This window comes from Notamacropus eugenii, chromosome 2 (assembly GCF_028372415.1).
Source record: "Notamacropus eugenii isolate mMacEug1 chromosome 2, mMacEug1.pri_v2, whole genome shotgun sequence".
In the NCBI taxonomy this organism is placed as follows: Eukaryota; Metazoa; Chordata; class Mammalia; order Diprotodontia; family Macropodidae; genus Notamacropus; species Notamacropus eugenii.
The window spans coordinates 304,568,962-304,592,776 of NC_092873.1; the positions used below are offsets into that span (position 1 = coordinate 304,568,962).

At 40.3% G+C, this 23,815-nt stretch overlaps 2 protein-coding genes across 4 annotated transcripts in view; both read right to left on the reverse strand.

The window, feature by feature from the left end:
- The window catches only part of GOLPH3L (golgi phosphoprotein 3 like), a 29,816-nt gene extending 17,593 nt beyond the window's left edge, over positions 1–12,223 (reverse strand). The window contains exons 1-2 of the mRNA XM_072644722.1: positions 12,121–12,223; positions 8,648–8,839 (exon numbers count right to left, since the gene is read on the reverse strand). Of these exons, the coding sequence (XP_072500823.1) occupies positions 8,648–8,833 (186 nt within the window). The 5' untranslated portion in view covers positions 8,834–8,839; positions 12,121–12,223. The remainder of the gene's footprint in view (positions 1–8,647; positions 8,840–12,120) is intronic.
- A 996-nt stretch (positions 12,224–13,219) lies between these two features.
- HORMAD1 (HORMA domain containing 1) overlaps positions 13,220–23,815 on the reverse strand; it is a 38,286-nt gene continuing 27,690 nt past the window's right edge. For all 3 annotated transcript variants that reach the window (XM_072644719.1, XM_072644721.1, XM_072644720.1), the window contains 2 exons: positions 17,183–17,254; positions 13,220–14,733 (listed from right to left, as the gene is read on the reverse strand). In XM_072644719.1, coding sequence (XP_072500820.1) covers positions 14,650–14,733; positions 17,183–17,254 — 156 coding nt within the window. In that variant the 3' untranslated portion in view covers positions 13,220–14,649. The remainder of the gene's footprint in view (positions 14,734–17,182; positions 17,255–23,815) is intronic.

Below are 23,815 nucleotides of genomic sequence, written 5' to 3' on the forward strand. Positions count from 1 at the left end.
GGGTGGGTGGGGTGGGAGATGACTTACTACCTGGTTCTAAGGCACTCCTTTTCATTTTTGGATGGCCCTACTTGTTAGATACATATTTTTTTTTTTAAAGTTTGGAAAATGCCTTTTACCTCCAAGCATCAGTCTCAGTTCTGTCTTCTGGATCAACAGGAAAATAAGATAATCCTTTCCTCAGATCAGTGTATTTCAAATATTTGGAAAGTGATCATCTGAATGCACAATTCTCCCCATGCCATTCCCTTCTCAATAAACTCCACTGGTTTCTGTATCTAGGACCAAATACAGGCATTTTGTTTGGAATTTAAAGCCCTTCCCAACTGGGATCCAGTTGTCTTTTTAAGCTCACTGTGCATTATCACCCCCCCCCCCCAAACAATCACATATCTATTTTCATAAAGTTAGATATCCTTTCCTGATAAAATATAAGCTCCCTGAGAGAGCAGCAATTCTTTCATTTTCATTTTGGTATTCCCAGGACCTAATAAAGTGCCTTCCTCATTTCTGTTTCTGGTTCAGTCATTTCAGACTCTTTGTGACTCCAACGGTTTTCTACAGTGGTTTGCCATTTCCTTCTTCAGCTCATTTGACATATGAAGAAATTGAATCAAACAGGGTTAAGTGACTTGCCCAGGGTCACACAGCTAGAAAGTGTCTGAGGCCAGATTTGAACTCAGAAAGATGTCTTTCCTGACTCCAGGCCAGCGCTTGATGCTTGGCACCACCAAATGTTGTTGAGTGCCTGAGGACAGCTCTCCTGTCCCATCCCCCCACCTCCAAAGATTTTCTTCTCCATACTATACATTACTAGTTCCTTTAGCTGTTCCTCATGTGACATGATTTTAAGTCCCTTTACCTTCTTGGTCACCCTACTCCCGATGCCCTCAAAATCCAATGCATCTCTTTTAGAATGTGACCTCAGAAGAGAAAGCAGTATTCCTGAGCTTCTGCTCATGACAATGGGATTATCTTCCGGACATTACTTAAAATAGAGACTTTATCAGTTTCCAAACTTAGATTTGGCTTTGTTCTTAAGGTCTTATGCCACAGGTCACCATGCCAATATTAGAGCAGGGGTTCCCAAACTGTTTTCAGTAAAAGGACCTTTTTACTGTCAAATAATTTCTCAAAACTCTACATGGGAGTAGTTGAGTATCTACAGTGGAACCTGTGGTCTCGAGTTCACATGTGGTATGTAGAGTGAATAGAGAGCAGACCCTCGAATGGATGGGGAGATCTGACCCAAATACCTCCTAGGACATATCCTGAGTGTGTGATTTTGGGAATGTCAATGCCCTAAGGACTTCTTTAAGACTAGAAATTGCAGAGCAGTGACTAAGCTGCACACAGGCATTCCCTATACCAATGAGATTACAGGCCCCGATCAAAAAAAGGGAGGGATTTTATATTTGAAAAATAGTAAAACATATTAGATATATTACTGGAGCCATGGTACCTATTTTGTTGGAGCTAAATAATAATTAAAAAAATGATAAATGCTTAGTATATAAGCCAATGTTTGGACTCCTTACCATGATTCCATGGCACACGGATTGAAGGGGTCACAAGTGGAGAAGCTGTGAATTAGAACAATAGCCTAGGACAAGTGGCTTGTGAAACAGCTATCTGCTAAAGGTTACTGTGGAAGATTTATGTCCTTATTGCTTAATAGAACATATGATTAATCCGACAGATTACTTATGAAGCTACCTCAGGGCATAAGATGCTTGGGAGTTCTACTCAAAAGAGTAACAAGCCTGAACAGCTCCTTTGTCTTAGTAAGAAGGACAAAGACAGGTGACAGATGATGTCTTTAGAAGCATGTCACCTTCGATGGTAATGTAGCAGGAACATCAAGTTCCTAAACTCAACGGTCACATCATCATAAAGGGGGAAAGGGAAGGGAAACAAGCATCAGTGTTAAGTGCCTGCTGCGTGCCAGGCATTGGTTTATAAATGTTACCTTGTTTGTAACGAGATAAAACTCCACGGGATAGATGCTGTTATTATCCCCATTTTACAGGGGAGCAAATAGAGGTGAAGTGACTTGTCCAGGGTCACAAAACTAGTAAGTGCCAGAGGCCAGATTTGAACTGTGGTCTTCCTGATGTCAGGCCCAGTGCTCTAAGCTCTCAAATCAGCCAAAAAACAAGGAGGATGAGGATGAGGCTTTTTCCTCACTGCCAGTCAGATGTAGAAGAGAGCTGGTACTTTGAAGAAAAACAGAGAAGGCTTAGTTCATCTGAACTATATTTATTCTACATATAAGACTTCAGCCTTTTGAGCTATAAGGTCAATGATCCTTTTGTGACATGTCATGGGTCTGGTAACATTTTTCAATATAATTCCATGAAGCATAATAATCAAATAGCAGAGCTTCACAGACTATGAAGAACAACTTGAGAAATAAACAAGTCTTCTAACTCCGTAACAGCAGCAATAGCCATTTTAATCCCTGAGAAGTATTACTCATTTTACTATTAAATTAAAATGTCCTTGAAAATACAAAGTTCAACTGAATTATTATGTCAGGAAATTCAAATATAAAAAAGAATCTAACCTTTGGAGAGAGCTTATATTTGTTCTTTCTAACAAGTTGCTTGCATGATTGACATAGATTGGCTGAAATACTCACAAAAATCTAGTCTCCTCAGACCTTCTAAAGAATTAGCAATAATGCTCTTAGCAAGAGGCAGCTAATAGCCTGATCAAGTCTAATGTCAAAGCCAAGGAGTACCATATTCATAATTTTAAATAAAATTCTTACTTACCCTGCCTAATTACTTTTATCATTTTTTTGTATTCTTCAAGAGTGTAAACATTAAGCTTCTTCTACTTTTAAAACAAATTTTATTGATGTCTTTTGCTTTTATATCACAATTATTTCCAAATATACACCTTTCTCCACCATTGAGGCTTTCATGGTTATAAATATAAAATAAAAGATGGATGGACCATGTCTGACAGTTTGCACTACATTCCATACTCATAGTTTTTAAGCTCTTCAAAAACTTTTATCTTTTTTCTATGGGCAAGATTAGTCAAAATGCTAAAGCATTAAATTAATTTTAAAAATATTTCTATCTAGTCCTAATTGGGATTTGGTTTAAAAATTTTCATTAAATTTTTTTTAAATGCCCACTACTTCCAGAACACAAAAAGTTTTTGAAAATCTGTGGCTATTCTATTTGCATTTCAGTAAACACAGTTTTTTGCCTTCTTGGAGGCAAGATGGAATTTACACACAGTCACTTGCATATAGTATGTGCTCAATACATTTCTATTATTTTAATGAAATTGGAAATGAATAGCCAATCCAAGTACTATAACTGCAAGAGGTTGAAAGAATTCTCCCCCAAAATCATTAAGACAAGAAAGTTGATTTAATTCCTATTAGGAGTAACTTTACATCTAGAAAATATAGATTCTAATAAGTTACCAGTCACAGAATTCCGGTCTTTCGTGACTAAACAACAGTGAGCCAATGAAAGCTCAATATCAAGAATCCTTATCTTAACAAAGGCAATATTGACATTTCAACAGGAAATGAATCTATTTTCTGTTGGCCACGTTGGTACTCCAGTTCAGTATTCTCATTTGATGTCAAATGCTATTTGTCTGAGGTAATATTAAATTTCTCAAATGTGTTTTTCTATATTTGAACTTCCCAACTTCTCATAAAGGAGTTTATATTTTCAAGAAAAGTTGTAGCATATCTCCTAAACTTCAGATTTCTAAGAGAAGGGAAGACAGCTAGCCATCTTTCTGTGACAGTTGGAATATAACTAATCTGGGAGAGAGATGAATTAACCTCTTTTGAAGTAAGGTATTCTTTGAGGTCAACAATTATCTGGAAAAAAAAATGTCTTCTTGGCTTTTAAAATATAGATCTAAATTTAATTGAGTGACATTAAATAATATTGTTTCTAAGCAAAGGTTCTGACCAGAGTAACATGGAAATCAGTAACAAAATTATCTTAAAGGGGAGGTCTTTTGAGTTATAAAGATTTTCAAGGAAAGAAACAGTTTCATATTTGTTTTAGTGTGTAACTGATAGGCAGCAACCTTAGCAACTCAGAAAGACCTGCTTCTGACACTTAGCTGGGTGTTTAACCCTAGGCAATTGACTCAACCCCTCACTCTCTAAGACCACAAACTGAGACAAAATGTTGACCTGTCTGAAGAAGTTTCTTATACCAAAGAAATCACAGGTCCAGCTGTCTAATCCTTCGTGGCCAAAGACCATGCTATCAGAGAACTAATGACATGACTTGCACTTGACTTTGTTTTGAGTGAGGGAGGTCACCAGCCTCACTTCTCCTCTAGAGCCACCTGGATCCAGGGACTAGATAGTCATCAGAATGACTGGAGATGACCCAGGATGAGGCAAGTGGGGTTAAGTGACTTGCTCAAGGTCACACAGCTAGTGAGTGTCAAGTGTCTGAGGTGAGATTTGAACTCAGGTCCTCCTGACTCCTGCACTGCCCCTCTATCCCTATATGATTAATGCCAAACACCCAATACCACACAACCAAGTTGCTTTGGCCAAAGAAAATGAACATAGTAACAAATCCTAACAACAGTCAATGGCTGGGTTTGGCTAACGCACTTAAAGGAGCTTCTTCCAATTTAATTATGGTGACTCATGCTTAAAAAGCTTCAACAGCCCCTCCAACTCACAGCTCTCCATCCCTTATTTAAAGGATAAAGTCCAAAGGCCTAGCTACACACAGTTGTCTTAAGCTCATGAATATCTGCTGAATGAATATTCATGAAGTCAATAATTTGGAAAACCAGTAGAAAAAGTGCAGGTGCCACCTAACTTACACATTTGCAGAGACAGGAAAGGCAGTACAGAATTGCTAACGTTCAGGTATGTTAGGATACTTTGTCCCAAATGCTCTGATTCTTAAAAATGCCTACAAATTTTTCTCATATTTCCTGTACTGCAAGTTAAATAAGCTAAAATCCTTATTTATGAAGTTCTCTTTGAAAGCCAACTAGAGCAATCCAAAAGGCTGTTAAATCCAATTCACTGGCCATTTAACTGGTGCCTGCTACATTCAGGGCACTGTGTACACAGCACAGTTGGTTAGAGGTGAGATAATCATTAATCAGGGATGGGTGGTTGTGCAGAGGGGATTTCTGCACAGGGAAGGAAAGGTGAGTAGCTGACTAACAGGATCATAATGTTGCCAACAGAAAGTACTAACTGATGACCACAGACTTAAAGCCAGAGAGTTCATCTAGGGTAAACTCTCATTCAACAAGAGGAATCGAGGCTCAGATAGTGATGGGGTTCAGACTCTGGAAGTCTCCTCGAGCTCCCCTTGAATCTTCCCACTTAATCTGGCCTTTCTTACTCAAATCTCATCTTCCCATTTGTTCCGGCAGTCTCAGGAAGCCCATGGGCTTTTCATTATCATTCTACCCAGGTCTCTGTTGCACCCCCCCACCTTTGATCCCATCAAAACTCCATTCCCCAGGCAGCCAACCACCCCCATCGAGATCTGTATCCATTCCCATACTGCCCCAATCAAGATCTCTGGATTGCCCCACCTGCTTCCCAGCTAGGCGCCCCCCCCCCCTTGTCTGCCCCCTAGTCTGTCTCCTGATAGCCTCCAGCTGTTTCCAGTCTTTGACCCTCCTTGGATTCCCTCCTAGGACTTCTCCTCAAGACCCTTCCTAAACCCCTCCTCCCATCACCCTGGACTACCAGACCACCCCCCAGATCCCTCCTATACTCTTTTCTGTATTTAAGTTCCATCTTGCCTCCATGAAGGCGCTCAGATGCAATCTAGCTCAGACTCTGTCTAGCTGGGATTCTATCTGGCCAGCTTGTGAATACAAGCATTACAAATGCTTAGGCTCCCTAAGAGTCATCCCAATTTGGCGAATCTTTAATAAACTTTGCTTTCTTTGGCTTTAAGAAGGCTTGAGTCGAATTCATTCGAGCACGACCCGGACTGTCGGTATTTTGGGGTACTGATCACCCCTCAACCTCTTCAATAGGTTATGTGACTTGCCCAAATCAGGATTTGTATCCAGCATTTTTCCAAAGGACCTCTAGTGATGGGGTACAGGCTCTGGGAACCCCCTTAAACTTTCCTAGAATTTTCCCACTTAATCTGGCATTTGCCTGAGGTCATATGCCTTTCATTATTGCTTTGTCCAACTGCCCCTGGCTATTTCCCACCCTTGATCCAATTAAAATATCTATGCCCAAATCTGTTAGCCTTAAACTGCCTAGCCCTCCTTCATCTTTCCCCATCAAGACCCTCCCAAAATCCTCCTCTAGTTAGCCCAGACTACTTGGCTACCCCTAGATTCCTCCCACAATCTTTCTGTATATATAAATTCCATCTTGCCTCCAAAAAGGTCCTCAGATTCAATCTGGCCTGCTTGTATTAAACGTCACAGGCTGCTTAAGAGTCTGTCCAATATGGTGAATCTCTAATAAACTTTGTTTTTCTTTAGCTGAAAGATCTGAGTTGAATCCATTTGGGCAGGACCCAGCCTGTCGGTATCGCAGGGTCCTGAGCACCTCAAACCTCAACACTAGGATTCCATTCTCCTCTGTGACTTTGAATTCCTTCTAACTTGCCCATCCTTCTCGGCAGACTTTTCGCCTCTCTGGGCCTTTGTTTCTCTCCATTGTTAAATGAAAGGACTGGGCTCCGTGCTTTCCAAGATCCCTCCCAACTTTATATCTACAATGATGAGTTAGGAGTTAATATTTATCTTCCTAACATCATGTACAGTGCTTAAAATTTTTTAAAGTGTTTTACTGATGCTTTTTTTATATGACTTCCCCTTCCAACTAATCACCCCTGCCCCTAGAACCTTGTCCTGTGACACAACAGTTGTGTAAAGTCCTCTTGTCCCCTGCTGTAAAATTTCTATTGGTACCAGTGTAAAAAGCCATACAAAGACAAGATCAGATAAAGGTGGTCTCAAGAGCAGCAGTATAAATTTGAGCATCCATAGGGCAGCAGGAAATGAATCGCCTCTCCCACCACCAAAACTGACGCCAGGCTCCAACATCAAACAAATAAATCTCTTTACTATTCACTGTTATATATTTTGTCAGAAGTGTTCTGGCCACTGTGCTAAGGGACCCCAGGAACTAGGTTTCTATCCAATGCTAAACAGTGCTCTGAATGTCCTTCCCAATCAGTAGCTTTGCTTACTTAATTTATTCTTTAAAATTTTCTTATATAATGCAAGATTCCAGTCCAACTTTTTCAACTAACTCTAATAGTACAAAGGAGTTTTGTTTTCTCAATTGATTTGTACTGAATATTTCTTTTGTAATACAGATCCCCAATTCAACTTTCTCAGCTAACTGGGAGTAGAAGGAGGGAAAAGAAAGAGGTACTTTAAATTAATAACTCCTTTGTGAATGCAATTAACAAACCTATAATTTTAACTAAGGAAAAGGTTATAAATTCCCGCTGGGCAGAGAGTTCCCCATGAGCCTTTTTATTTATGTATGTCCTCTATGCACACACTGGGCACTTGTCTAATATTAAGGCAAATAACAACTGCCTATGTAAGAAGCCTGCAGCTTCACCTGAGAAATGGGAAGTAAAGAGAGTGTAATTACAAGCCAAAGATGTAACAAGGGCTCTCCCCGTCTCTACCGAAGAATGCAGGCAAGGGAGATCCGATATCACTTGGGACATTCCCCAAGTACCTTGAAACACCTCACTGTTGGCCATGTGATGTTGCCTAGTCAAATAGCAGTATAAGGTTTTTTAAAACAAAGCAAATTCACTATTTTCAATTCAAATCAATGTTGAAGCAATATTTCACTCTTAAGAAGTTTTCAACATTAGTAATAAGAATTTCTCGTATTTACATGGAAGATACTCAAATACTTTCCAGATGTATACTCATAGTCCCCCTTCTGTGAAAGTTAAAAAAGTACCTGAGGAAAGAGAGACACAGAAGAGAATTTAAATGATTAATATAGGGTAAAATGTCCTAGGGGGAGGAAGAATCTCTAACCCAAGGCTTGACATCTCAAAGCATTATTTGACTAAGTAATAAAAGTTCAGTCCAGATACAGGGAAATAAAGCAGGAAGAGGAAAGCTTAAATTGTTTTAAAAAACAAAAGCAAACCTAAATCCTTCACTTAAATGAAGAAAAGAATCCAAGACATTCAAAAAGGTTATAGGGCTCAACCTGTTCTTTACATTGGTAAAACAGGTAAACACACCCCTTCCTTGTTTCAAGGTAAAAACAGTTTCCTTCAGAATTCAAGCAGCAGTCCAGGACAGCTGACCCTACCCTCTCCAGAGCAGGTAATTACTTTTGGCTTGTTAATGAATAGTGAATGGTTTCATCAACAGTTTTGTCCAGGGAACTGGAAGTACATTAAGCCTTCCTCTCCCATCAAATCTGACTGACTCTGGAGGAGTTTCTCTGTTAGTTATACCTCTTGGTCTCACCTTATAGGCCTCAGTCTCCATCCCCAGAGGCTACTGGAGCTCCAAAATTGAGTAGTACAAAAGTCACGCTTTGCAAAAAAAAAAAAGAAAAAAAAATCCTGGGAGTTTTACTTCTCCTTAAATGTCTCAGCATTAATATGACTAATATGTATCATGCACACGGAGATCGATACCTGAACTCCATTACCTCCTTATCCTTCAGGCCCAGAAGCAACACCTCTTCCATAAGGTTGAGGCGGATATCCTTAGAGTCGCCACAGTCATCATTATCCAGACCTCTCTCTTGGTTGGAGTCTTCCTCACCTTCCAACCTCTTTTCAGAATTCTTGCCAACCTCAGCTCGCCGCCGGCCTCGGTGAGTCAAAGATGACATTCTCACCTGTCCCAGGGGAGGTTGGACAAAAACATATATATATGTATATATGTGTATGTATATGTGTAGCTGTGTATGTACATGTTATATAGCTCAAGTATCTCAATATATGTTTCAAAACAAGAAATATTCAGAAATTGATGACAGAGTGAACTTTTAACAATGAAATCTATTTGCTTTTAAAGGGGCAATGACCTGACTGCTTACGTATAATCTTTACCAAATTGCTTGTCTTCTCAAATGACAAGGGAGGTAAGGGAGAATTTTTGGAATGCAAAATTGTAAAAAACAAAGTTTAAAAACTGTTTTCACATGTAATTGGAAAAAATATTAAAATTCATTAAAAAATAAAGTAGATAAGCCTTTGTTAAAAAAAAAAAGGGGGGGGGACAACAACAACCCAGTTTCTTCATATGAGTCAGACCAAACCATAGATCCACCTGTTCAACTAGATAATATCAGTATGATCAATATATCATCCTTCCTGTCTAGAGCTCAAGTGTGACCTTTCCATGACCTAATGTAAAACATCCTTCACACTGCATCTACAAATTAAAAAGGATAGGCAGCTTAATTTATTAACATAGTTCATTTATTCATCTAATATACACTTTTTAGGTACCTGGCTGCTAGATAATGTGAAAGATCCAAAAATAAACAAGAAACACCTGTCTTCAAGAAACTGACGTTCTAGTAGGGGGAATAAGACATGGACTCAAATAGCTACAATACGAAATAGAATATAAAAGCATGTGAAAGAGGTTAAAAAAAGATTCTATAAGATTTGGAGGAAAACTTCACTTTGGAGTAGACAGAATAATGGAAAAGACTTCATGAAGGAGGTGACTGAGCCTTAAAAGATGGATAGGATTTCAACAGCTAGAGATGAAGGAAGGCAGAAGGAAAACAGCATGAGCAAAAGTTGGAAAGCATGGGATGTACTCCAGGATGGGGCAAGCAGCACAGTCGGACTGGCTGATGTTTAGAATTCATGATGGGGTACACACAGTGTGAGATAAAGTTGAAAAGGTAAGCTAGAACCAGATTGCAAATAGCTTTCCTTGAAAGTCAGACTACAGGGTTTGAGCTTCATTTGACAGATGGTGGAAACCTACTGAAGGTTTCTGACATGTGAAATAAAGTGATCAGAGCTGTGAAATAGGAAAGTTAATCAAACAGTGGTGTGCAGGATGAACTAGAGAAGGGAAAAAAAGAATGAAGGCAGGCAGACAGAAAAGGTCCTTATGACAGTCTGTGATGGAGGAGAGGAGGGCTGGCCTAGGATGAGAGCAGTATGAATGATCAGGAGGCAGCAGATTTAAGAATTTTTGTAACTGTGGAATTCATAGGACTTGGTGTCTTATTAGTTATGGAAAAGAAAGGAGAGAAAGAGAGGAAGTCAAGGCTGCAAGCAAGGGCTGCATATATGAGAACTGTAGTACATCCATAATAGTAATGATGTGAGGCCAAGGTTCTATCTTCAGGAAGGCTAGTCAACTTTGTTTCATTCCACAGCTAATGAAAACTTAGGGTGGACCAGGCAACAAGTATTTATTAAGCACCTACTGAGTGCTATGTACGGTATGTTAAGTAGTGCTTAAACTGATCTTAGCCAGCTTTAGCAAATGCATACAGCTGGTCACAAGAGAAAGTGGCATGGGAATGTGGACAGATTACATCTGTTGAGGGCACCACCATCATCTGAGTCACCCTGCTTTGTAACTTCAGAGTCATCCTTGACTCTTTCCTCTCATTTACTTCTCACATCCAGTCAACTGGATTCTACCTCCACAACATCTATCATTCACTAACACCAGCTTGACTCAGGACGTCCAGACTTTCACCTGCTCTATTTTACTAGCCTGCTAATAGAGCTTCCTTTTTCAATCCTAATGGCACTATATTAGTATTTCCTTATGTTTCATTCTCCAACCTGATTGTATTTGCATAAGCCACCCTCTGTTCTGGGAATGTGCTCTCTTCTCCTGGACACCTTCAAAGATCAGTTCCCAAGCCACCTCCTTCTCGGAAGACTTTCTCAGACTTACGTAGTTGCTAATGCTCACTCATGCCTCAAATTATTTTGTATTATATTTGTGCATATGCTACAGCTCTTCAACAAAATATAAGAATCTAAAGACAGAATTGTTTCATTTTTTTGTTTTGTACTGCTGGATGCCTTGTCCATAGTTTGTAGTTTCATCACTACAAATCCAATTCTGATACTGCTAAAACTCATAGTACACGATCTTCCGATGGTTCGTGGGGAATTTTCTTCAAATCTGAAGAAAAAGTGACTATAAAAGAAGACTATATTAGGAAAATAAAAGTGTAAGGACCATCAAGGGTAACGACAGCCAGCCCATTCACATATAGGTATGTCACCGTGACTACCCAAGAAGTGAGAATAAGAAAGCAAGTGACCAGCGCACTGGAAATATTTCTTGGGTTGAAGGTCAAAAGAAATTACCCTAGTGAATAGGGCTTGGAGCTAAAAGGGGGCCTGTCTAGGGGTCGCTAGTCCAACTCCCCCATTTTACAGATGGGATAACTGTAATCTCCAAGACAGCTAAAGTGACTCGCTGAGGTCAGGAGTAGCTTTTTCTTGGGAACCACACAACACTCCTTCCAGGTAGGGACTAGCAGGACATTGCAGCTGACCTAAGTGATGCGCCCACGTGTCAGAAGTTAGGTCTGGGGGAGGGGGGTCGCTGATGCTCAGGTTCTGCACCTCATCCAGGATCCTGACCTTTCTTAAAGGGCATTGTATGTAAAAAAAAAGCAGCGCTGTGCTTCGGAGGAACCTAAATATTGACTGGACGCAAGAAAAATTTAAAATCAACACTTGAAAGGGAAAAAGATGTGAGGTCGAATCCCTCAAAATACGGTTTCTTATTGCAAAGGGTTCCAGGTAGGCACACTCGTGGGGTCTTTTCAGTAGGCGGGAGGGAAGCCTACTTGGGAGGGGAAGAGGAGGAAGAGGAGGGGGAGGACGAGGTAAAAGCTCGGATCTGGCACTGCAGGAAGCCGTGCGTACGTCCCGCGCACCCCACGGTCAAGAAACTTTAAGCCCCGCGTGACCGTGACCAAGGAGGAGAACTTCCCGGACGGAACTGTGCGGGGCCACGTAGGTGGGTGTGCGTGCTCACTAGCGAAACAATGGCGAAGCCGACGGACAACCAACAGGTCACTGCAGCCCGCGCCAGCTCCCGCTCCAGCTCCCGCTCCCGACCAGAAAGCAGGCGGCCCGGCGGCCGGCCGCAGGCAGAGGCCTCGGGCGCACTCACCTGGCGTCGCGGCGGCTACTCGGGGTGCGGGGCCCGGACGGCGACAGGCTCCCCCCTGCTCAGGACACCTGTTCACCCTCCGATCCTTCGGGGTGAGAAACTTCTCGGGCGCCGACAAAGCACCAACTTTACTTCCTGATCCTCGGCTGCAAACAAGGACTAACACATCAGCTTCCTCGGCGATCGCTAGGCAACCTAGCTTGGTGTTTCCACCTCGGCCAATCAGGGGCCGTCAGGGCGAAGCTCCAGCCAATGAGCGGCAGCGAGGGGAGGGCCTCCCCCCGCTATTGTGTTGCGGTCCAGACAAACCCCACAAAAAGGAGGTAGGTCGGGACTCCGTATGACAGCCCGTCAGCCCAATGACAGACCCCTGACCCGGAGGGCACGGAAGGCAGCCCACCCTCGGGGTCGATCCCGGGCCGCCGAGGGAGGGGCGTGACCAGAACCCCTGGAGCAGGTGTGCGGGCGGAGCATCTTGCTTGCACTGGGCCGGGGAAGAGGGGGAGGGGAGTGATGAGAAAGGGGGAAATGGAGGGGGGGGGTCAAACCAGCCGCTCTGGGGGTTGGACCAGAAAGCGTGACGTCACCGGCCGGGCCTGCGGACGAGGAAAGCCGGAGCCTGGTCAGTGCAGGAATTGACGGGCTGATACTTTCAGAACCTGGCCGGTCAAACTGCTTTCCAGACAAATGGAGACCCGAACCCTGTCGGGTTGGGCTAGACCCCGGACTGACGAGGGCTTCCTACTAGAGACCACTGAGCCTAGGGGAAAGCATATGATGCCCCAAAAGTCTGGCGTCCTGGGTTCGAATCCCAACCCATGCAATTAGGCTCTCAAATGGGATCCTCCAGACATGCTATTTGTTTAACCTCTAAGAGATTCCAGGCCCCCCTCTCGAAAAAGGGAGCTCAGTCCTTGCTTTGCCCCTTTCACTGGGCTGTAGTGAGGAATTCTCACCTTGGAGTGGTGAATGTGAATCACTGTAATTATTCCCCCCTCCCACCAGTTAAAAGGGTACACACCTCCTAGCAAAACACCAAATATTGACCGCTTTACCATTTTTCTTCTATTTAAATAAAAATTAGAAGCCATGAAAGTCATAAGATGATGAACAGTCAATGATTTTTATTTATGTTACTGAAATGCCATATAATGCTCCAAGTCTAATAAGAGAAATTCAAACAAAACAACCCTGAGATTTCACCTCACATTCTACAAATGAGCAAAAACGACAAAAAATGGCAACATTGAAGGGGCTGAAGAAAGACAAGCACACTAATAAATTGTTGGTGGAGCTGTGACATGGTACAGCCATTTTGGCTGAAATGTCACTTTGAACCAGAGACCAGACTCTGGTCTGGTCTTACACATAAGACTAGGCTTATATATAACCCAGGGAAGCCACGGACAAGAAGAAAGTCCCCACAGCCTCCAAAATATTTATAGTAGCACTGTTTGTGATAGCTGAAAAATGGAAACCATAGATGCCCATCAACTGGGGAAGGGCTAAACATTAATGTGATGAAACATTACTACTGCCCTGTAAGAAATGATACCTGTGATGAGTGCAGAGAAGCACAGAACGCAGAGTGAAGTAAGCACAGCCAAGTAACAACATACACAGTCACTACAGCAATATAAATGGAAAGCACACACCAAAAAATCCAAAATAAATGTAACAAAATTACAAAGGTCAAACAAAGCTCCAATGAAAAGCTCTGAGAAAACACCTCCAACCTGCCCCTTTGTAGGGTTCCGCAGGTCTCATATCATATGTTTTCAGACTTTTACAATGTATATCAATTGTGCTGACCTTCTCTAAAAAAATTCTGTTTCTCACAAGGGATGACTCTCTGGGAGGGGGATGAGAGGGATACTATGGTGATGTAAGAAAGAAAATATCAATGAAAACACTAAAATAATGTCATACAATAAAATCTGTTGCTGTATTAAAAATTTGTAAAAAAAAAAAAAGTACCAATATTTGCAATAAATTATATATCATCATTTTAATACCATATAAAATAATACTGAATTACATTGTTTTAATAATCAAACACAGTGACAAGAAGTCACAATTTATATGGTGAAATTGAAACATACATATAATTGTGAATCCTCCAAATGTTAATAACTCAATATATATTATTTCAAAGAGTGGTAGTATTAAAGTAAATTCAAAAATAATGGATGCATTTCTAAATGAATAGTCTACCACACAGAGATAGTTCAGTGCTATTTGGAAAATGAGTTAACCAGTCATCTGACAATTTTATTTGCCTTTATCCCAAAAACTTCCTTAGAATACACCAAAATTTGGTTCTTCATAATATTTTAAGCTATAGTCAATTCTGAAATGTGTGAACAGTTTTAGGGTTTTATAAATGAAGTTTCAAGTTCATTGGGGGTTGGGGGTAGGGGCAGGGGAGGAGACATCTTAAAATGCTAATATTATTACACTATATTATTATTCAGTTTAAATAGCAATGTTGAGAAGATCTTTACAAACAAGCAGAAGGGAAAATGATCTCTACATGTAATCCTTTGGTTCACTAAACTTTCTCCTTTTTGGCACTGACTCTTCTTTACAGGAAGATTCAAATGGTTGGAGGACCTGTCAAGAGAAAATACAACTAAGGAAGGGTGCATTCTACTGTGCCAACTTCATTGCGAATTTAGGTCTCTTTCCGTTCATTTGCAATTTGGGGTCAGAGAGCAGGGCTTTACTTTGATTCTCAATGATATAACAACTCACATCTTCTTTAAAAGTATGTGAATATTAATATGTCTCCATTTCCTCATGGCTGCTAAAACAATTCACATTTAAAGTAGTTACTAGGAAAAAAAATATCATGGTCCCCAAATAAGCAATTTTAGTTTCTTGTATATTTTATATTATTGCCTTTCAGAAACTATATACTAAGCCACACTGTGTTACAAATCAGTTCCCAATGCTTAGCATGACACCGCCAACTTCTAGAAAATAACTATTTCTACTATTCAGATATTTTTCCATACAGACTTAGGGTACTATCTCCTTTGTGAAGTCTAGCATTTAAAAGTGTTTTTCCAATCTCAGATTTTTCTAAAGCATTTTGTTTGGATATATCCTTTGCTAGCATCACAGATCTTGTGTTTTATGTATGTATCTATATATGGTCCATATATGTGTGGTAATACATATACAGATACATACCTATATACGGGTATATATGCATATATGTATATATGTCTGTAAATGTTGTGTTCCCTATATATTATAATAACTTAAGCTATCTGAGGTTAAGAACTGGGCCATTTTTTATCTTTGTATCCCAAGTCCTTAGCACAGTGCCATTAACACAGTAAATGTTTAATAAATGTTTAGCTCAACTGAACTGCAAAGAGAGAAAAATACTTTATGAAAGGCAAATGCAAAAATGTCTTTCCTTTGAAGTTGCATAAGATTAAAATCAGAGCATCATTAACATGATTTCCTGAGCTTATATTAATTATAATTATATACTAATATATAATTATAATGAATTATATTAAAGATTTATATGGGGGAAAAAGCTCTCAGTATAGACTGTAGTCCAAGAATCACTTTATAGAAAATTGTTAAAACTGAATTTCACTGGGAGGAAATGGGAAGCCATATTTTAATTTTAAGTACAGTTAAAGGAGTTCAGAACTTTAATTAGTTCTTTAGAAAAGGTATTACATAAATCTAAGTTAATATTATTATGTATTTAAAATAATCAGTGTTAATTTAAAATGAAAGTAGTTGTAAGCTGTTTATTTTTTAAAATAACCTGAGATGAAAGGCTTTTATTCTTTTTTAAACATTTGCTGTTTTTTAACTTTAATGTAGTATCACAACTTTCCTAAAATTCTACTCAGCAGCCTCATTGTATCATGAAGGTTACCCTGGAAGTTCCAGAAGACTATGTATCAAGTTAACTTAAGGTTAATGGTGGGTGGGAGGAAGAGTTAAAAATCTTCCCTGCCCATTAATAGGCCTCAGTACCTTTTGTTAATTTCTACTGAGGCACTGGGTCAGAGGGTCATGCCCTCTAGCTCCAAAAAGTATATAAATACTCTGAGGTGAGGGCTTATTTTGGGGCCTATTTTTTGGAAGAAAGTTGGTGTGCCAGATGAGACTCAGGGCAGCCGCTAAGGAGAGCCTCCTCCACCATCCCCCCATCCTACCCCTCCCCCCCATTCCTTTGAAAATTGTTGGTGCTTCTCTCTCTGGTTAACTATGCATGTCATGGTTGTCTTCTTCGACAACGAAGGACGAACACACCACTATGTATGTATGTAAAGGTCAGCCATTTGGATCTGTCTGTTGATCTGTGATGTATGTTTTGCTTATGGTCAGGCAGTTGGAAGCCCTGTTTGTTGGTCTTTATTTCCTCTGCTCGTATTTTCTCTGTGGTGAATGTGTTTGATTAAAGTGATCACTGACCCCTCAAAAATTGGTTTCCTTTTGTTGAAGCAGATTTAAGAATCTGTATAGCAGGCCCTCCTGTGTATGCCAAGGTCCTTGCTGTTACACTATGTCAACAAAACACAGCTGTGGCAGGGTCCCACTGGGTTGAAAAGTTTTGAGCATTGGACCAGCAGTAGATTGTAAGCCTGTTATATTATGATCAGGCACCAAAGTTTGGAGAAACCCAAAAGATTGGCTAAACAGTGACGAAATTTTTGGCTACAGCAACTCACTGAGACCATGATGATTGCTCAGTGGAGTGAATACTCTCGTTGATAAAATCATGGCTCCTCAAAGTATGCAATAATATCTGACATAAGTAACTGACTTAAATGATCTGATTTAGAAGAACAAGATTCTAACCTTATTATAAACGTTATGTGGACAAGGTATCTTTCTGAAGAATTAACTCACTTTTAAAATCAACATTTAAACAAAGAACTATCAAAATATGCCAGACGCCCCATAGAAAGCCCATTATCTATCCTATTCACCATATTAATGCTAGTTTATGGAGATATTCTGATAGTTCACCTTTCATACAACATACACCACAGCAATAAATTTTCTATAATTAACATAAATTTACCTTTCTCCCTGATTCTGGTCGACTTCTCTTCTTAGTTTCTTTACATATCTTCATTGGCTGATTTCCATAAGCCTGAAGAGAGACAAAATAATTGGTTAGCTTTCAAAGTAGTGGAAGGCACTGCTTGGTCATATGTCAATTTCCTTATCATCATATGAAGTTTCATATTTAAAATGACCACAGAAATTCAGAATTATGAAAAAAGAAGTAAGTAGTCACCTTATTCTTCCCTGCAGGAAAACTTTTTTTATAGACATTTGCAATGTTTCTTCAATTTTTATTTCCATGATACACACATTGCTGCAGCACAATACATAAATATGGCAATATAAACATTACTGTATACAGCAATAATACTGAAACAAATAGTTGTGAAGATAATTGTAAACATTTAATAATTCCTTCAACAAACATTTATTATGCACCTACTATGTCTTAAAGCACTCTAATAAGCACTTGAGGATACAAGGACAAAAATAAAAAGAGTTCTTAAACTCAAGGAGTTTATACTCTATTAGAAGATGCAACATCCAACATATACACAAAGAAATGTGAAGTAACTTGAGCAGAAAGCACCAGTGATTAGAGGGAATCTAGAAGGGCTTTAAGGAGAAGATGGCACCTGAACGGAGCCTTGAGCAAAATTAATGATTTCAAGGAGTAAAGGTAAGGAAGGATGTTCATTCTAGTCATAGAAGACAGCATGTTCAAAGGCATAGAACAGATGATGGAATACCAAGTTCTGGTACTGGAAAGTAGGCCAATTTGGCTGAAATAACATGTTTGAAAGAGAGTAAATATGAACTCAGTTTAGAAAGGTAGGCTGGAGCCAGATTGTGGGGAGCTTTCAATGCCAGGTGGAAAGGCTTGCTACTTTATCCTAGAGTCAATAGAAAAGCACTAATACTTTGTAAGCATTGGAGCTGCATGACTAAGACTCTGCCTTATAAATATTATTTTAACAGCCATGGATCAAAGGGGAAGAGGATTAAAAACAAGAAAATCATTTAGGAGGCTGCAATAATCCAATTCCAAAAGGGGAAAAAGCCTAAACTAAGGCTTCAATGTCAGTAGAGAGAAGTAATTCATGAAATGACATGAAGGTGAAGAATTAATAAGGCTAGGTTATAGATTAGATATAAAGGATGAGCAAGGAAGAGTGAAAGGTATCTCTAAGGTTGTGAAGATGGATGACTGGATGAGGAACAGGTTTAGGGAGAAAAATAACTCAGTCCACAGTAGAACTGTTGAGTCTGAGAAGCTCATGTGACATCTAGGTGGTAGAAATATCCTCCATACACTTGGTAATGTGGAACTGGAGTTCAGCAAAGAAACTAGGGCTGGTTTTGTCACTTATTTTAACATATAAAAAGTTTTTGATATTTTGTGTATTTTCATGCTGAATTCAAAAGTACAGATGGAATTTCTTAAACATCCATCATTACTGTGATATTTTGATCTAGATTATTTGTAATGAACATCTGGCATATGTATGGATCCCATCAACTTCCTGAAATAGTCTTTCTACCAGGAGGATGCTGGTGCTTCACATCATGATGATGTGAAAAGGAAGTGCCTGAAAGACTTAAACCTATGAAACAGCAATGTGCTGGCAAATGTTTAACAACTGACTCTCCAAAAATATGTGCATGATAACACTTTCAAACGTTATCTCTATTATTAACATTTTCTCCATCACTTTCATATCTCTAGACAAATAACAAAGCAATAAAGCCCTGATCTGTTGTGGTTGCCTATTTCCAAGGTGTAAATATTCAACAATTTAACAATCAGCTTTTGCAACCTGGTATAAGCTGGCTGTAGAAAACGCCTGCATTTGTGTACATATACAATAACTGAATGGGAAGAATCTTTTTCAATGGGTTGTGTAGCCAGGACAGTTGGCATCTTCCAGAAGGCCTGTGTCAGTTCTGGTCCCTTCTTTGTGCTTCATTTGTGTCTAAGGGACCTCATGATGAGAGACCATGCTATAAAGGAAAAGGGCCACAGGGCCTTCTTCCCCTCTGAGGCCATAAAGCCCCCAAGAAATGGAGCCCCTGGCCTTGGCTGTTGGGTTTATTCTTTTCCCTTCTAGTAGTAGAGAGTAGATTCTCCAATGTTGTCAGAATAATGAGCCACAGAAACCTGAGAATCAGAATGGAGGCAAGAAGTTGCTGCCAGCTCACATCAATGCCCCAAAGAGCAAGAAGGGATCTTCAAGAGTAACTTTTGGGACTCCCAGCAGTGATGTCACATCTTGGATGGACAAATGCTATGTAGTAACTGAGTTAATTTATGAGCTTTACCTTCCCCTCCCAGCACCCTTGAGATTGAAGTGATTTAGTAATTTATGCCCTGAGGTACTGGGGAAAATATTTATGTATGTTTTCTTGCTATGTCTGTAAAGCAAATATCCCTTTATAAAAGCTAGTTGATTTTAAATCATTAAATGGAACAGGGAACAGCCAGGAGGGGCTCAAGTCAATGACATATGAGAGAAGAAACATATGTGTGTTTGTTCTGTGTTGCCGAAGAAGACCATGCCATCAGAGAAATAATGACATGATTTGCACTTGACTTTGTTTTGAGTGAGGGATGGCTGTGCAGGTCACCAGCCTCACTTCTCCTCCAGAGCCATCTGAATCTAGTGACCAGATATTCATTAGGATAACCCAGGATGAGGCAATTGGGGTTAAGTGACTTGCCCAAGATCACACAGCTAGTGAGTGTCAAGTATCTGAGGTGAAATTTGAACTCAGGTCCTCCTGACTCCTGCACCAGTACTCTATCCACAGTACCACCAAGCTGCGCAAGAGGAGAAATATCCTATTCCTCAAGGTGTCCCTTAGAACCCTGCACCAGCTCATACTCTTGGGAGACAGAGCATCTTTGCTACACATGTAATATAAGTAATAAAGTGTGATTTGGTAGAAGGAGGATGAGGATGCAGTTATTTTGTGACAAGGAAGACTGGGGGACCTGTTACTGTCTTACAGAGAAACTTTGAACATAGAGCAAATTTTTCTTCAGTTGTGTGTCAGGTAAGTAAATTAAGTAAATAGCATTACTGTTTCTAATACTGTTTTCTCAATTTCTTGTACTTTGTAAATACTGGGGTATATTATTTAAATTCTCATTATGCTTCATGTAGATCATCTAAATAATTTTTATTATGTATGTGGTGTATGGAGCTGTCCTTTAAATGTGAAGCAAACCTTTACTCTTCCTAGCAGGTGGGAAGGGAATAAGAGAGGAGGGATAACAGAAGGGATGGCACATTGGGGGAAGGGGTAATCGGAAACAAACACTTTGGTAGAGGAATAGGTCAAGGGCAAAAACTGAATAAATCGAGAGTGGGACAGCATAGAGAGAAATATAGTTAAGTCTTTCACAACATCATTGTTATGGAGGTGTTTTGCATGACTACACATGTATAACCTTTATCAAATTGCTGGCCTTCTCAATGAGGGTGGGTGGGGAGGGGGGAAGGAAGAGAATGTGGAATTCTAACCTTTAAAAATGAATGTTAGAGGGTTTTTTACATGCAACTAGGAAATAAGATATACAGGCAATGGGGTAGAGGAATCTCTCTTACCCTACAGGAAAACAGAAGAAAAGGGGATAAGGGGGAGAGAGTGATAGAAGGGCAGATAGGGTGATAGGGCAGATTGGAGGAAAGGGCAATCAAAACAAATACTGCCCTAGGGTAGGGGCAAGGGGAGATGAAGAGAAAATTTGAAATTCAAAATTTTGTGGAAGTGAATGGTGAAAATTGAAAATAAATAAATTTATATGGAAAGGTAAAAAACAAAAACAAAAACAAACAACTTTACTCTTCCAGTTAAGAAAATATATTCTGTGGGGCAGAGCCAAAATGGTGGAGCAGAAAGACATAGATACCGAGGCTCTCCCCACACAGCCCATAAAAAGAACTGTAGAGAGGGACTCTCAACAAATTGTGGGGCAGCAGAAGTGTAGAACAACAGAGTGGAGGAAATTTCCAGCCCAGGGTGACCTGAGAGGCCCACGGGAAACATCTGTTGCAAGGGACACAGAGAGGAGTCCAACCCAGCCCAGCCTTGGGCGGGTGGTATGGTGCGTGAACAGCCTTTGGGGGTGGAATCTCCAGTCACAGAATCCCTAGTCCCAGTAGCAGCGGTTCACAGATCCTTCAACCCACAGGCACCAAAGGTCAGTGACTGGGTTTTTTCAGCTGGCCAGGAAGGGAGAAGGGCCTTCACATAGCTCCGGCAGCAGGCAGCAGCCACAGAGGCTGCACAGCAGCCCTTACAGACCACTCCATTGTTGGAACGTAAAAACCCCTGGGAGCACTGAAGAGCTGAGTCTGACCTCAGCCCTGAGGCAGCTGGTATTTGTCTCACACTGAATGGAGGGCCTGCCCATCCAGCTTATCTGAAAATCAGCCCCCAATGCTGACTTGCCTGAACTGGAGGCCAGGTGGCTGTGGAGAGGTAACTGCTAAGATTCTGGGCACAAAGATCCCTCTCTGCATCCAGACCAGTACATGCTTGATTGTGCCACCTTGGAGGAACTGAGATCTTACAGATTCCCAGAGTATATCCTACTCTTGACAAGGGACCCAAAAGTCAAGTAACTGGTTGGGAAAAATGCCCAGAAAAGGGAAAAAAAATAAGACTATAGAAGGTTACTTTCTTGGTGAACAGATATCTTCTCCCATCCTTTCAGATGAGGAAGAACAATGCTTACCATCAGGGAAAGACACAAAAGTCAAGGCTTCTGTATCCCAAACATCCAAAGTAAATATTCAATGGGCTCAGGTCATGGAAGAGCTCAAAAAGGATTTTGCTAAAGGAGACCCAAAAAAATGCTGAAGAAAATAACACCTTTAAAAATAGGCTAACTCAATTGGCAAATGAGGTTCAAAAAGCCAATGAGCAGAAGAATGCTTTAAAAAGCAGAATTAGCCAAATGGAAAAGGAGGTTCAAAAGCTCACTGAAGAAAATAGTTCTTTCAAAATCAGAATGGAACAGATGGAGGCTAATGACTTTATGAGAAACCAAGAAATCACAAAACCAAACCAAAAGAATGACAAAATGGAAGATAATGTGAAATATCTCATTGGAAAAACAACTGACCTGGAAAATAGATCCAGGAGAGACAATTTAAAAATTATGGGACTACCTGAAAGCCATGATGAGAAAAAGAGCCTAGACATCATCTTTCATGAAATTATCAAGGAAAACTACCCTGATATTCTAGAACCAGAGGGCAAAATAAGTATTCAAGGAATCCACTGATCACCTCCTGAAAGAGATCCAAAAAGAGAAACTCCTAGGAACACTGTGGCCAAATTCCAGAGTTCCCTGGTCAAGGAGAAAATATTGCAAGCAGCTAGAAAGAAACAATTCAAGTATTGTGGAAATACAATCAGGATCACACAAGATCTAGCAGCTTCTACATTAAGGGATTGAAGGGCATGGAATAGGATATTCCAGAAGTCAAAGGAACTTGGACTAAAACCAAGAATCACCTACCCAGCAAAACTGAGTATAATCCTTCAGGGGAAAAAATGGTCTTTCAATGAAATAGAGGACTTTCAAGCATTCTTGATGAAAAGACCAGAGCTGAAAAGAAAATCTGACTTTCAAACACAAGAATCAAGAGAAGCATGAAAAGGTAAATAGCAAAGAGAAGTCATAAGGGACTTACTAAAGTTGAACTATTTACATTCCTACAGGTAAAGACAATATTTGTAACTTCTGAAACTTTTTTCAGTATCTGGGTAGTTGGTGGGATTACACGCACACGCGCACGCGCGCGCGCGCGCACACACACACACACACAGCACAGGGTGAATTGAATAGAATGGGATCATATCTTTAAATAATGAAATTAAGCAGTGAGAGAGAAATATGTTGGGAGGGGAAAGGAAGAAATGGAATGGGGCAAATTATCTCTCATAAAAGAGGCAAGTAAAAGACTTTTCAGTGGAGGGAAAAAGAGGGGAGGTGAGAGAAAAAACATGAATCTTACTCTCATCACATTTGACTAAAGGAAGGAATAAAATGCATACTCATTTTGGTATGAAAACCTATCTTACAATACAGGACAGTGGGGGAGAAAGGGATAAGCAGGGTGGGGGGATAATGGAAGGGAGGGCAGAGGGAGGAGGGAGCACTCTTGGGGAGGGATAGGATCAAAAGAGAGAATAGAAGAAATAGGGGGCAGGATAGGATGGAGGGAAATATAGTTAGTCTTACACAACACGACTATTATGGAAGTCATTTGCAAAACTACACAGATATGGCCTATACTGAATTGCTTGCCTTCCCAAAGGGGATGGGTGAGGAGGGAGGGATGAAGAAAAGCTGGAACTCAAAAGTTTTAGGAATAACTGTTGAGTATTGTTCTCGCAACTAGGATAAGAAATACAGGTAATGGGGTATAGAAATTTATCTTGCCCTACAAGACAAAAGAGAAGATGGGGATAAGGGAAGGGAGGGATGTTAGAAGGCAGGACAGATTGGTGATACGGGTAATTAGAATGCTCGGCGTTTAGGGGTGGGGGGAGGGGAGAAATGGGGAGAAAATTTGGAACCCAAAATTTTGTGGAAATGAATGTTAAAAACAAATAAATAAATTTAAAAAAA